This window comes from Gallinula chloropus (genome assembly GCF_964237585.1).
Source record: "Gallinula chloropus genome assembly, chromosome: 1".
Lineage (NCBI taxonomy): Eukaryota > Metazoa > Chordata > Aves > Gruiformes > Rallidae > Gallinula > Gallinula chloropus.
Genome location: NC_140085.1, coordinates 70338516 through 70352881, shown reverse-complemented (window position 1 = coordinate 70352881; position 14366 = coordinate 70338516). Strand labels below are relative to the sequence as shown.

Below are 14366 nucleotides of genomic sequence, written 5' to 3'. Positions count from 1 at the left end.
AGGAAACACATAGATACAGATTTAGGTGACGGTAGTGTTGTATTTTGATTGGTAGACTTTTCAGGAACTAATGTTTCAAAAATCATCTCTACATCATGTTCCAGGGACTGGTGGTGAAATCATTTAATGCAGCACAGTTAATATACGCTCTCTTCCTAGAAGGGCATCAGCCAGGCTGCAGTAGTGTGTGGTTACACAAAGGCTTCCCTTCTCATATAAAAAGAAGAGCACAAAAAGGAGTTACTCCAGAATAAAATGAGCCACCAAATGACCCTGTTGAGGAAAGCCACTCAAGTGCTTTTTAGGTATGATGATATTGATAGCCATTTTGGAAAGGTACCTCTCACTGGTGTTACTGTTTGGAAGATGGGGTTGTTTTGGTTTTGCTTGCTTCTTGTTACTCATACAACAGCTGTGGGCACCTGGTACTGGTGTGAGAAATACACGTTTGGACCACAGTTCTTCAGATGGCACTCTGTCACATTGAGCCCCATATGCAATTGCTTTCAGTAGAGATGACCCTTTTTAAGGTTCAGTTATGCATCTGTTTTCATGATCTCTCTATTAATAAATATCACTAGGAAATACTTTTGTCTCTTTTTTTGGTACTATTAAATTTTATTTCTTATACAATAAATAGCAAATTAATGACTACATCAAAACAGATACCTGTATCTCCGTCTTTTCAATTAACAAAACGAGTTATAATATTTATATCCAAAGGCAAATTAAAAACTACATCCACCTCCTGTTACCTTCTATATAAAAAAACCCATCATTACTAAAATACTGCATGAACTTTTGGTGTCTTAACAGGCACAATTTAAGAAAATGACATAACCTTTCAAATTAGCATTCAAAATAAATACCGCAGGAAGACGGTGGATCTATTTCATGTGTGCTACCTACGTTCCTGCTCACAAGTCCACACAAAACACCCATCTTGTCAATATGATTGATTTCTTTATGCTAGATTAGCATTTGCGGTGAAAGAAGGGACAAGTCCCTAAGAGATCAGAATGAGAGTCTAAGAAAGGATATTTCAAGCATAGATAAATCTATTGAAGTACCATCAAAATTTGAGAACGATGATCTCAAAAAAATCATATCTCTATAAACCTTTGGCACTAGCTAACTGTGATTCATTTCTGTGTAAAGGCCGTACTTGTCAAAACTACCTCATTTAATGAACAGGGTCACTGCCCAAATTATGGATAAATGCATACATAAAGTACCAGTTATACCGTTAAGAAGTAGCCATGACTGGATCAAAAAGAATTACATCATCACTAAAAAAACTGCTAGAGGAAAACAGTCACTTTCATATAGTTCTTTGTAAAGACTCTTTTTCCACCCATTTCCCAACCCCACCAATCAATGCAACTGAAAGAATAGCATATGAAGATTTATTTCTTAGATTCATTTCTGCTTTTCTGAATATCACAGCAACAGAGCCCAGAAGATTTATTGAAAGCAACTATTTTACTATCCAGTCTTACACAGTTAAGAACAGGACTCGATTTCTTTATGGGACTAGTTCTGAGAGCAGACTTAGTGAGAGTTACCCGATACTCCGAAGAGGAACACACATCGTTGGGAAAGGGGAGGATGAGGAAGGATACAATTTTCTAATGCCACCAGCTTGCTTAAAATTTTGTGACTGCTAACATGACAATTCTCTGCCACAGAGCTTATGATGTTGCTTAGGCAACATCTTCTAAGAAAAGCACTGCATTATATAGATCAAACAAAAACTTCTTACCTATGACTTCCATCCAGATTTGATTTGTGGATGAAATTCAGTTTAGCATCTGCCCAATAAAGTTTCTGTTCCTCATAATCCAGTGTCAGTCCATTTGGCCAATATATGTCCGTGTTGACTATAACGGAACGGCTTGAACCATCCATCCCAGCACGCTCTATCTTTGGCACTTCTCCCCAGTCTGTCCAATACATGAACCTGTAATTATTTTAAAGGGAGAAAAGACAAAAAAAGAGAAAGCAATCACTTATAAATTTACAACTGGAACATTGAATAAAACTTTCAGTAAAGGCAAAGGCACAATATTCTGCAGAGAGAGTGTCTGCTGCGCTCTGTTGTACTGGGTAAGGGACACGTGTCCGTGAAACACAACAGAACAAAGTTACACACTGAAGAAAAACAACTTAAGACAAACCCACAGTACTATGTCCGTTATACTTCCATGTGTTTCTTTTGTTGGGGATATCCAAAGGATCTTGACAATAATCTCATAATTCAACATCAAACAGCAAAGAGATACTATCATAAAAGTACAACAGCCTCTTTAATGTGGGTCAGAGCACTGGGGGACATGGGAAAGAAAAGTGTGTGGATTTATAGTGAACACAGCAGCTTCATGCACAGCAGTGAAGTGCATTCATAACCTTTTTTAGAGAGAAATTCAGAAACAGCTAAGTCAATGTGTTTAGCTTGCACCCAGTAACCAGGCAAAATACTCCATAAAATCTTTTAAGACTGGGGAAACAAGTAAGTTTTAAAACATGTTAGTATATACTGGCACATGTTTAAACATTATTTGGCAAGTAGTGGAGGAAGGGAAGCTCCCTAACTGCATTTAACACTGAGGTGAAGCAAGGGAAACAACTATTACGGCTGGAAACTAGCAGGGGGTAAGAATATTTGTCCTTTTTCTGCAGGTGGTAGAAAATGGATTTACTTTTGTGGGCTGTTAACAGAATGCATAACTAAACAGTAGTAACATATAATATAAACAGATCAGACAAAGTGTGTCTGTGGGCTCGCTCTGTTTTGTTGTTGCAGCTGGTACAGACAAGAAGACTACTGTCCTAAATTGCTCCTCATAACCTCTGACATCTGCCTGCATACCTGCTTCTATCTGTGCTCCCTAACCTGGCTCAGTCAAAACAATCCATATTATGAAAGAACTGCGGCCTTTAAACTAACAGAGATCATCACACAACCACAGTATGTCGCTGTATGGTGCCCACATGTGAAGAGGCCTGGCCACCCATCCTTTAAAGAATAACAAATGTGTAACCCATTTAAGAATTTGCAGATGAGATTATTCTTGGCAAAGAATAACTTTTTTTTTTATTTTAAAAAGTGGGGAATTTCCATGTAATATTTTCCCCCTTAATTCATGTCTACAGCATGTTTGTTTTAATGCACAGCTATATCTGTGGACAGAAATGCAGCTGATTAATACAAATAGTGCCCTCTTCGACCCCAGATGAGTCATTCTTTATGGAGCAACACGCCTGTCTTAAATACAGAGCACAAGTGCCTGAAAAGAACATGTGAGATTTCTGTAGGCATGAACAATTGCTACAGAGAAACTGGTTTTCTGTAAGGAAGAAGAAGAAAAAAACCCCCAATTTTCAGGTAGGTAGCACAGTTGCAAGTCACCTGGTTGAGCCATGTAGTAAGAGACATATATACTCAAAATAAAACAAAAAAAAAAGTTTCAACAAGTCAGGCAGCATTGCACCTGTGAGCACATGTGAGCAGGAGAGAAAAACAGATTTATTTAAACATCTTTAAAAAGACCCTTCTTTGCCCCAGCTGTCAAGTCCTAGCCTTCCAAATACTTCACTGAGGTTAATAGGTTCCAAGGCACTGGCCACCCTGCTAGACTGATTTTTCAGGTTGAAACAGCTCATTAGCTGCTGTACAGCCTTGTCTTCTTCCCCGTCTCCCTCTCACCTCTCATGCACACTGCAATTACTCAAGCAAAAACAGGTAAGGGAAGTTTGGTAACAAAGAAAAGCCTTCCAGGACTTCACAAAACCAGCCCTATTTAATTTGTCAGAGGAACACGCACACAGAGCTGGCTTTCACATTCAGTAACATTTCCAATCAACTCCAGTGACCTCTGCTCAGTTTCTCCTAGTTTGGGGTTCCCCCTCCCCCCCCCCCCCCTCCCCGTTTGTTTTCCTCCACCTTGCTTGGAAGCCTGGGGGTTTTAATGTCTCCATTAAAACTCCTTGGAACCAGCCACCCTCCCACTGATGGCACCAAGGGCTGCGCTTCACTTGGGAAGCAGGGCTTTTCGGTGCTGCAAAAAGCAATGCAAGTTACAGCTTGATGAGCATTTCTTTTGGTAGCAGTTGATTTTAAGCAATTTTTTGCAGATCATCTTTGCTCTCAGTACAGAGCTTATAGAGCCATGGAGGAAACTGGATTCAAGGTGCAGGACTGGGTTACAAACCCCATAAATACCAGTCATCAGCCTGAACACATTCCAGCACACAGCTCCATGAACACTTCCACTTGCAGGCAGGGTGCAGGTTTCTATAGCCACCTCAACCAGCATGGATGCCAACATCAGACCCTTTCTTACCCAGAAAATGTACTTTGCCCTTTTTATGCACCAGCTGAGCAAGTGCAGGGTACAAGCATCAGGTACAGGAGCAGGAGGGGATGGGAAGAACTGTGTAAGACAGCTAGAAGAAATGCCCTGGTCGTAATCATACTTTAACTGACTGGCTAAGAAGCAAGGGAGACCTGGGTAACATCCAGGAGAGAGCGGCAGAGATAAACAGACTGCAAATTCCCATCGCAGCAGGCGTCTTTCTACAGATTTTCTCTACAGAGATCTCTGATCCCTCTTCCAGGTAACATCCTATTGCTCACATATGTGTGCTGGTCCCTCCTTTCTGGAAGGCTTATGGATTTTTCTCTCGTCATATAATGGCCGGCAAGTAATCCATATGGAGACCGCGCAGGAAGGAAGATGTGACAACATCCAGACACACTGAACAATGTAAGCCAGCCATACAGACAAAGCAAGGGTCATTTCTCCTCCTCCCCATCCTCTTCAAACATGTTTAACTATTTCCATTAAAAAAAACCAACCCTACACACACAAAAAAAAAAACCCCAACAAACCACCACACGAGCAGCCACCACCAAAGCCCAAAGGACAGAGCAAAGTATTAACTGAAAAGTAATTTCTTGAGTAAAATTATGGCATTTATGTACCACCAGAAGACTGCTGTTCTGTTTGCTTCTTCTCACTTAGTTATACCTTGCTATAAAATTCCAATCCAGGAATCAAGATTTTAATTCTAGCCCAGAAGAAGAGAAAACAAAACTTTGCGATTAAAATCCACACTACTCTTTGAATTTTAAGGAAAAAACCCATATGTGACACATACCAGTCCAGACATCCCTGCTGTACTTCACATACCAGATACTTTATCCAAACCCATCTTTGCCAGGAGTTTAAAACCAGCATGGAAAAACTGTAGTGCAACACCACAATCAAATCTACAAACTGCAAAACTGAACAAATGTACCCTATGCCTAGGGCTTTTTAAACATATGTGGCATACTTTCTTACCTAACAGAAGTATCTGACCTAGCAGGAAAAGCTTTTAGTTAGTATCAAATCAACCCCATTTAGAGCCATGCTTCTCTTCAACCTACTAAGAATACAGTAGCAGATTAAAATTGACCCCATTAATCCAGTCTTCTTTTCCTATCGAAATAATAAACAACCATATTAAAAAAAATATTAAATAACCTTTTGAATGGCTTCATTATTTTTCTCCAGACTGTTAAATGCCATGCCTCTCAGACTTAGTGCTAACAGACTTCGGAAATGGTTGCGAGCTCTTAAACAGAAAAATGCTTTGTTGGTGTTTTTCTGTTAAGTTCTGTTGCCTTTTTTTATCTACACTTGTAATTTTAATATTAGATGCTCACGGCAGGGAATTATACAGCTTTCTCCCCCCCACACACACCTTTAAGGAACCAAGATACATTAACTATACTTATGGAAGAGAGGAGGGTTCTTACACATCATTACTTAGCTGGTATTTTGTTTGACTGTGGCCCAGAATGATCATTTATCTTTTAAGGTTATACCACCTATAGAAACTATGAACAAACAAAGGAAGAGCTTTGACAGTTGTTTCCCCTGCAAGCTTTTTTCTATGCATCTTTAGATTCACTATTTTTTAATTTTGGGTAGGTAAGGTGAACCCAGGCAATAACACTTCCTCCTAAAAAAGCATCAGACATCACTCTGCATTGTACAGCTGTAACTTCACAGTTCTGATTTGCCCCAAATTAAAAGGTTTTGGCAAGGAGGGGGGCGAGTGGAAAAGGAAACATCATCTCCTGGTTCCATTCTGTACGATGAACAAATATAATAAATAACAGAGCTTCTTTTCTCAAAAGCTCATAAAGTCTAGGCACACTGACAGCCGAATATCCCCCATACGTAGAAAAAAGCTGGCAGAGTACAAATGCCAAGATTAAATGCTATAATTTAGCACCAATTTCTGACAGTAGGCACAGAGGGAGAGAAATTCATCGCCAGCACCCATCAGCTTTGCAACTTTTTGATCCGCACCGCTCCCCAACACCGTTGCAGATCCTTTCAGCCCCACTATCCCGCACGGAACTGGGGTCCCGCTAGGAGCGTCATTAAAACAGCGGCCCCCATCGAGATGCTTGCAACTGTTCTGCTCATTGAACAGAGGTACCCCACGCGACAGTTAGCTGATTTTAAGGCACTTAATTGGGACACCTTACAGGGCAGGCAAAACGTTTACTTTCCTGAACATTATTCAGTGGGAAGAGCAGCTGCTTAATTGGGACAGCCAATTATTTGGTGAGGCCCTTCACAATGAATGCTCCAACTTTGCAATTATGCTGGTTTCAGCCCCTAAGAACCTCTGAGCTCTACGGGGACCCAAACAGCCGCCAAACTTCAGAGCCTGCAAAGGTTTCAGAAGTGCAGCAACCCCTGTGGAGCTCATCAGCTCTGCAGTGGTCCTTGTGAAGCACAGCCCACTCCGGCTCCAGCACTAGCAGGACTGGCAGTCATCTAATGAAGAAATACAAAGTTAAGGGATGGGTGCTGGAGTAGTTCAGGAACGTTACACACAATAAATATATGCTTGGCTATCAAAAATAGCTCTCGACTTAAGAAGAACTGTTTGCAGCCTTTCAGGAGTTTAAGAAAAGACATTTTGAAACAAGTGTCACTTCAGGTATCCGTAACAGAAACTTCTTGAGGGAGGTTCATGGAGACCTGGAGACTGCAATGCAGATGACATAACAAGCACCGAACGAAACAGAAATGGGTTTTCAAATATGACAACCAAAAGCGTGTGGTGGTTTGACCCTGGATGGAGGCCAGATGCCCACCAAAGTTGCTCTGCCACTCCCCTTTTCAGCTGGAGAGGGGAGAAAATATATATAGAGAGGCTCAGGGGTCAAGATAAGGGCAGAGGGAGATCAATCTGCAACTAGTGTCATGGATAAAACAGACTCAACACTGAATAAGGGAAAGAAACTCTAATTTATTGCACTGCACACATGATAAAATCAGAGTCCGATAATAAGAAGTACAACCAGACCTTCAAACACCACACCCCACCCCTCCCTTCTTAGCAGACTTCACTTTAGTCATGATTTTGCTCCTTTCTTCCCCCCCATTGTGGCACAGGGAGGGGCAGGGAATGGCGGTTTTGGTCAGTTCCTCATGATTTGTTTTCCTTCTTAGCTGGGGGGGGGCGGGGTGGGGAGGGGGGGGGGGGAGGCAAGGTGTGCATTCCTCACACCCTTCTCCTACTCCATCATGAGGTCCTACCCACAGAAGACAGTCCTCCATGAACTTCCCCAACATGAGTCCTTTCCCATGGGGCTTCAGCTCTTCGCCAGCTGCCCCAGCATAGGTCACTTCTAGGGGGTGCAGTCATAAAAATCAGAAAATGTCTCTCTGTCTCTCAGGCCCAGACTGCTCCAGCCTGGTCCTCCACAGAGTCACAGGTCCCCCCAGCAATCCTGCTCCAGCATGGATCTCTGTCTCTGTCTCTCTCCATGGGCTGCAAGTACTGGCAGAGGCTTGCTCTAACATGGGTCACAGCGTTTTCTGTAGGTCTCCCCCTGCTTCAGCATGGGGCCTCTCCATGGGCTGCAGGGTGGGGTCTCGGCCTTTTCCATGGGCTACAGGGGGACACCCACTCCACCTTGGGTTTCTCTACAGGCTGCAGGGAAATCTTTCTCTCTGGCACCTGGCGCACCTCCTCTCCCCCCTTCATTGACCTTGGTGGCTGCACAGCTCCTTACACCTTCTCACTCCCTTCTCTGGTGGCAAAATGTAGCTGCATGTGATTCCCAGAGGCGCTGTGACCGTCACTGATGGGCTCGGCCTTGGTCAGCAATGGCTCCGGCCTTGAGCTGGCTGGTGTTTGCTCTCTGGGGCCTGCAGAGAGCTGCTGGCTGCTCCTTGCAGAAGCCACCCCGGCAGCCCCCTTGCTTCTGCACTAGAACCCAACCACGCAAAACTGCAACAAGAAGCCTTTTGTACCAAGTTTCTCAACTCATTGCAAAATTCAGGAAATATTTTCAGTCCTCCAAGAGAAGCAAAAAAAATGTACATAGCAAGTTAAATGTGGAGATACTTCATAAAAGGGGAAGAACTATCCCTTTGGGATACAATCAAGATAAAAATGAGAGAAAACATATTCTTATCTGGCTGAGAAGTCCAGTCTCTTAAAATAGCCTGCCCCTGTGAGTAAGTGTGGCATTAGCTGAATGCTATTTTCAGAGTTGCTCTGCTATAATTTCTTCTGTTAGCATTTGATGCACTCAAGACAACGTTTTGTGCAAGTGAATTTAAGCTGCAAGTTAATTTTTCAGCTGCCTCTACATCACTCTTACATGTACTAAGAGCAGCTATGTGGGGAGCAGGTGTGAAGTAAGTAGTGAGCTATTAACCTCCTAACATACTGAACTTTCTTGCCGTAAACTTACTGGGTTTAGGAGTCCACAGGCCCCAAGCAAAATTGTAGTTTCTTATTTCAGGCAGGCACAATTGGTGCAGAACCACATGTCTTAAGCACTGCTACATACACTGGACAAAGCCAAAGATTTCTTTCACTGAGAACCAAGCCCTTTGTATTTTACTCGCCTCAAAAGCATCAGTGTACCTAGCAAATGACTGAACAACTTGCCAAGCAAGCACCAGCAGACCAAATCATACCTTTTTCAATTCCCCCCATCCTATCGCCCTGAATCCCTGCACCCTGCTGAAGGCTGGAGGACAGACAGAACTCCACAGGTGCTTGTACCTCAGCTACTCCATTTCAAAGCCCAGAGTATTAGTGCACAGACCATCAAAACCAGACATGAGTCTGACCAGTGACTTTAACAGACACATCTCATTCTGCCACCACTGCTGACAAAGCAGTAGCATTGTGCAGAAATGGAGGTCAGTAATGATGAACTACTGCAGCCTCCATAGCTCATCTGTCAGGGATGCTAAAATACTCAACTGATGAGAGAAACACACACGCAGAATCCCACATCTATGTATGTCTGCCATGCACTAGGAAAAGGTCTACTGGAATACATATCTTATAAGGGATACACATATTTTCCCTAGTATACTCTATGTTGGTTCTCTCAGGAGGAAGAATCCATTCTGGTAATAATACTTTTATGCCAAAGACTGCATTCACCCTCAGACATCAAGCAGTACACTACTGAGGCAAAGACCCATCTGTAACCAGTATGGCAATGTGGGGATTTCCACTTATTTACTTTAGTCTCCCAGTCAAACTTCATCTAGCAGGAGAAAAAGTATCAACAGACCTTCCCTTTTCTTGGAATTCATTTTTAAAATAAGGGATAAATGCAACATTCTAGTTTTGGAAAGAAGATCTGTGATGGAAGTGATCAGAAGGTGATAGTTTCATCACTATCAACAGCACAGTATAAAAGTAGAATGAATTTTAGGAGATGGTTACCACAAGCCCTGAAAGGGATACCTTAGCAAAACCACTAGAAGTCATTTGCAAGAAATCATCATAGAAACACAAACTCACATGATATTCTCATTTCAATAACAGAAACAACTCAGTATGCAAAAGTAGCTCTCAGCCATCATGCTGTCTATTTTCAGATATTGTTAAAACTAAAGTAAAAATTCAAATTAAATTAAAGAATATGCTGGGCAACCTGACAAGAAAAAAACTGATTGTTTTTCATTTTCACCCAGACATTTTAGAGTCCATGGGAAGTAAGATGTGATTTAGCTGTCAAAATGTAAGCTGCAGAGACTGCAGAGTCACATGCATGTGGCTGTCCTTTCGGTCACTGATCCCACAGAAAAAGAGAAAGAGGTTCATTAAAAAACAAGAAGCAGCTATTTTTGCCAAATGCTCACAAAAGCAGAATTTCAATTGTTTAGGCAGGTGGAAAGTTCTCTTGCTCCTTGAACTTGTAAATTAACCTTTCCTAGTTCCAGACGCAGACAGTCTAACAACGTGCCATCCACAGTTAGGGAACAGAAGCCATTTTCTGGTTTCTAGCAGACCAAGCAGGACAAAGCTTGTCAAAACTTAGCATTTAAAACCAAGATTTGAAACAACAATTTCCCAGTTTAATCCAAATAAACACAGAAAGAACCAATTCCACCTCTCTTACTCATTTAACACTACCCCTAGACCCTAGCTGACTGCAAGATGGAAGAAAGATGGAGATGTGCTTTGGAAGGCCTGAGCCAGCCCTTTGCACAAGGGATCACTCCAGACAGAGTACACTGGATCCTGCGAAGTTCCCTCAGCCTTTTAGCGGCAGCTAACCCAACAGAAAATTAAACGTAAGTTACTGCTAACAGGAGGTGGATGAATTAACAAAAGGAAAATTCTTGCTTTCCAACCTGCCTTGGTTCTTCAACTACAACAACAAAAAAAAAAAACAGGAGAGGAAAGCAAACCAGCTGGCAGTTTTGACAGACTTTCAAAAAAACAAACACACAAAACCCAGCCCAAACAACTGTGCCACAGTCTCTCCAGAGGCCAGGAAGGAAGCGGAGCCAGGACCGCGTGTTGTTGCGGCTGCTGGGTAGCTCTCCCAGAGGCCTGCCCTGGCAATGCCTCCAGCTGTACTCACTCGCATTGCCCTGGAGGAGCCCCTGCACACAGAAGAGCCCGTTTCAAGCAGCTCTAAGATCCTATCAAAAGGTGCAGATCTACACACCTCTGAACTGAACAAAATCCTGAAAGCAAGTATAAAAGAATATTTAGCTACAATAAAGCTACAAGTGGTGGAGAGCAGTGAGAAACCAGTGGAATTGCTGTTCATCATCTTTCCCAGATACAACTTAAGTTTGTTGCACAACAAAAAAACAATGTTTCTTTGCAGGGGCTTGCATTAAAAACACAAACATTTGCACTATAAATATTTAGTTTGTAAAAGAGAATTCAGTAATTTTGATGAGCCTTGGGCTGAAACTACTCAAGTCAGCTGCTACCACTCCCTACTCTGACACACAAACATCTTTTTGATACTCTCATAACCAAACTTGCTTCTTGTCTTTCAATAAAAATCTTGGAAAATTCTTCTTCTGAACACAGGAAGGGTAGAAAGATTTCCCCTGCACTTGTATCTCAACTTGAAGCCCTAGGAACACACGCCCTGCTCCACCACAGCGACAGCAGTCGTGCATCCCAATCACATCACCCAGCAAATGAGGGCAGAAGGGAAAAATCTGCATTTGGCATCCAGGGCTGTTTCTTACAAGCAAAAATGTATTCACTAACAGCTCTTATCCAAGACCTACTCGCTTCACCTTATTCTGTCTTACAGGACTGAGCTGTGGCCTAATCAATTCCTTGAAGCACGTCACCATAACTTCGAGTGGGTACCTGTGCCAGAACAGGAGAAGGCAGGATGGCACTGCCAGGAGCAAGAGGAGGAAAGGGATTAAATTATCTGAAAAAACTACTGGGGAGATGCCCAGTCTTCCATCAACTGAAACTGGGGAACAGCACGTTCACTATCATGAGATCCTTCTGCAAGTTTTCCTCAATAAGATTTCTTTTTTTAAATCATCCCAAGTAAGTTTTTAATCAGTAAAACTTCCCCCTGTTATTCAGCCCCTTTCTCCATATGCTATTACCAGCTAGGACATTTTCGTGTTCTTGATTCCTGTCTCCTCAAGAAACCCCAATGAACTTCAATGCTCCACCGAACCAAGCTGCCTCCTGACTTTCGTCTCACATTTCCAGCATTCTGCTAATTCTTTTCTCAGTTTCCATCCTATTGTTTGGTATGTAAATCAGTTTAACTTAGATGTAACCATCATTCCTTTGGTTTTTTAAAAAAATATTATTAAATGAATTGGTGTCATTTAAGACCTTAGTACATTTTCAGTCAAGTTCCTGTCCTTGTGTTTTGTTTATCAGTTTGTTGACATGGAAACCAACCTGATGCCCTCAGTAAGGAACAGGCAAGCAAGCAATTCATTCATTTCAGCTTTTCTTAAAATGGCTCTATTTGCCTTGACCGTTTTTTTTTTTCCTTCTATACTTTGATCATCCACTAGACTCACTAAATCACTTATTCTCTGGTAAGAAAGCAGCATGCACCAATTAGTCTTTTCATACTACAAAATTACCAAAAATAAGGCCTTATTTTTAACCCATCAAAAGCTACATGATGTTCACTAAGAAAAGGAAAAAGAAAAAAAAAATGAGAAAGAGGAGGGAGCACTCTATGGAAGGTAAAGAGAGTAGAAATAAAGGGACACAGTGTAATTAATGCATAACGAGACAGGGTACATTACATAGGAGATTTGGTTAGAGCCCTAATTCTGGAGAAACAAACCTAGGTGGGCTTGGCTTTTATTCAGGAGGAATGTTTTCACAGAACATTTAGAAAAGCCCACTAAATGCAGTCTGAATACTGGCCAAAGGCTTCTCACTGGGATGAGACAAACACCCCTTCACTTTTATAGTGAAAACATTATTGTCAGATAACTGAGATGCCTGAGACTTCACTCACTCCTTTTCAAGATCAGAATTTGCAGCAGTGGAACTAACGCTGCCTTTGCTTGTGCAGTCCTGGCTTAAACAGCTCAGTACCAGGCACCCTGGTGCAATTTTAATGTAAACAGTAGCAAGGCTTTCTACAGCACTTATACTTCTGGTATTTGTGCACCTGGAGTTCTGCAGTTAAAAAACAGTTAAAACAACTTTAAAACCAAGTCACTAGCATTTCTCCCTACAAGATTCTTGCGGGTCATTTAGTTGCTCTTCTGCCCAGAGCCAACATTAACCATGCACACTGAGTACAAATCAGTTCTGGCACGGAGATGAATGGGGTGGGAGAGAAGTCTAAAATCCTCCCCCAAGCACAGGTCTCACAAGACACTTGCTAACACAGTATGAAGAAAACGTCCACCAAACTACACTGAGGGGGTAAATCCCAAATAGGTATGCTTCCAGTCATTCAAAATTGTATTATCTGGTCAGAAAGGGGAAAAAGAAAAAGAAGCGGGGGGAGGAGGTTAAAAGGTGGATAAAAGTGGGGGGAAAAAGTACTGATAGTATGCCATCAGCTCATAGAATTTAAAACCATTATACTAAATGCCATTTAAAAAAATATATAGGCTGTTTTCAAACAAGCAGAGAAGTGCTCTTCACTCTTTTCTCTACAACATGTGGAGGAAGGCACATCCCTTTTTGAACAATGCTTGGGAAGGGGAGCGGGGAATGGATACTACAGAACTGATACAAAGATATACTGATAAACAGCAAGGAAGCGGGAAAGCAACCTTTATTTGCTAACATTGTGGGGAACTATCCCACACTGCATATACAAGCAGCCTCTAGAAATTTGCATATATTATAAAAACAGTTATTTTGAAAGTCAGCAAAAGAAAGTTTTCTTAGTGTGAAACTCAAGTTCACAGAAGCAGAAAATAAGATTCCAGCAATATTTTGCTTATTTAAATACCACTGCATTCCAGCCCAATAAGCACTATACTGATAAAGCTGGCCCATCTGTTCATAGTTGCTTTTGCCAGAGACCTGACACCTCAAGGCTGCCACTTTTCCACCTCTCCTGAATCAATGCCAAAGCACAGTTGACTCATTAATGCAGCTTGGACCAATTCCTCTCCTTATGCCTACTGGGTGGCTACCTTTCTCTGCATGTACTTCAGGTCTTTTCTGAATAACACCTCTCTTTTTCTTCCTCTACATCTCACACAGTCTCCAAGCAAGCTAGCTACTGCCAGCCCAGGCAGAAGAGAGGAATGCCCCTCAGTCCAGAAGATAAATCATCTAGACCAAGTTTTGTGCAGCGTGGAGGATCCTCTTGTGCAGCACCAGTCCAAGGGGATAAAGGTAGTTTGAGCGGGGCCTGTTCACCCTCATCAACACAGAAACCCTCCAGAGAGGTTAAACCCCCCCCTCCAAAAAAACCCATGCAAAAGTCCCAAGTAGAATGTTGATACTGAAGGAGCCCACCTAGGCAAATCTTATTGGTTTCTGTTTTCAAATTTAAATGTTTTACTTAGGGTTTAAGTCTGACCCAAAACCAGCCCAGCTAACCCCAA

General features: G+C 42.1%; 1 protein-coding gene across 6 annotated transcripts in view; it reads right to left on the bottom strand.

The window, feature by feature from the left end:
• The window catches only part of LRP6 (LDL receptor related protein 6), a gene marked incomplete at its 5' end in the record, with an annotated part of 122083 nt that overhangs the window by 67571 nt on the left and 40146 nt on the right, over window positions 1–14366 (bottom strand). For 5 of the 6 annotated variants that reach the window (XM_084276314.1, XM_084276315.1, XM_084276316.1 and 2 more), the window contains one exon: window positions 1763–1960. The exons of the other annotated variant lie outside the window; for it this stretch is intronic. In XM_084276314.1, coding sequence (XP_084132440.1) covers window positions 1763–1960 — 198 coding nt within the window. The remainder of the gene's footprint in view (window positions 1–1762; window positions 1961–14366) is intronic. 6 annotated transcript variants of the gene reach the window in all.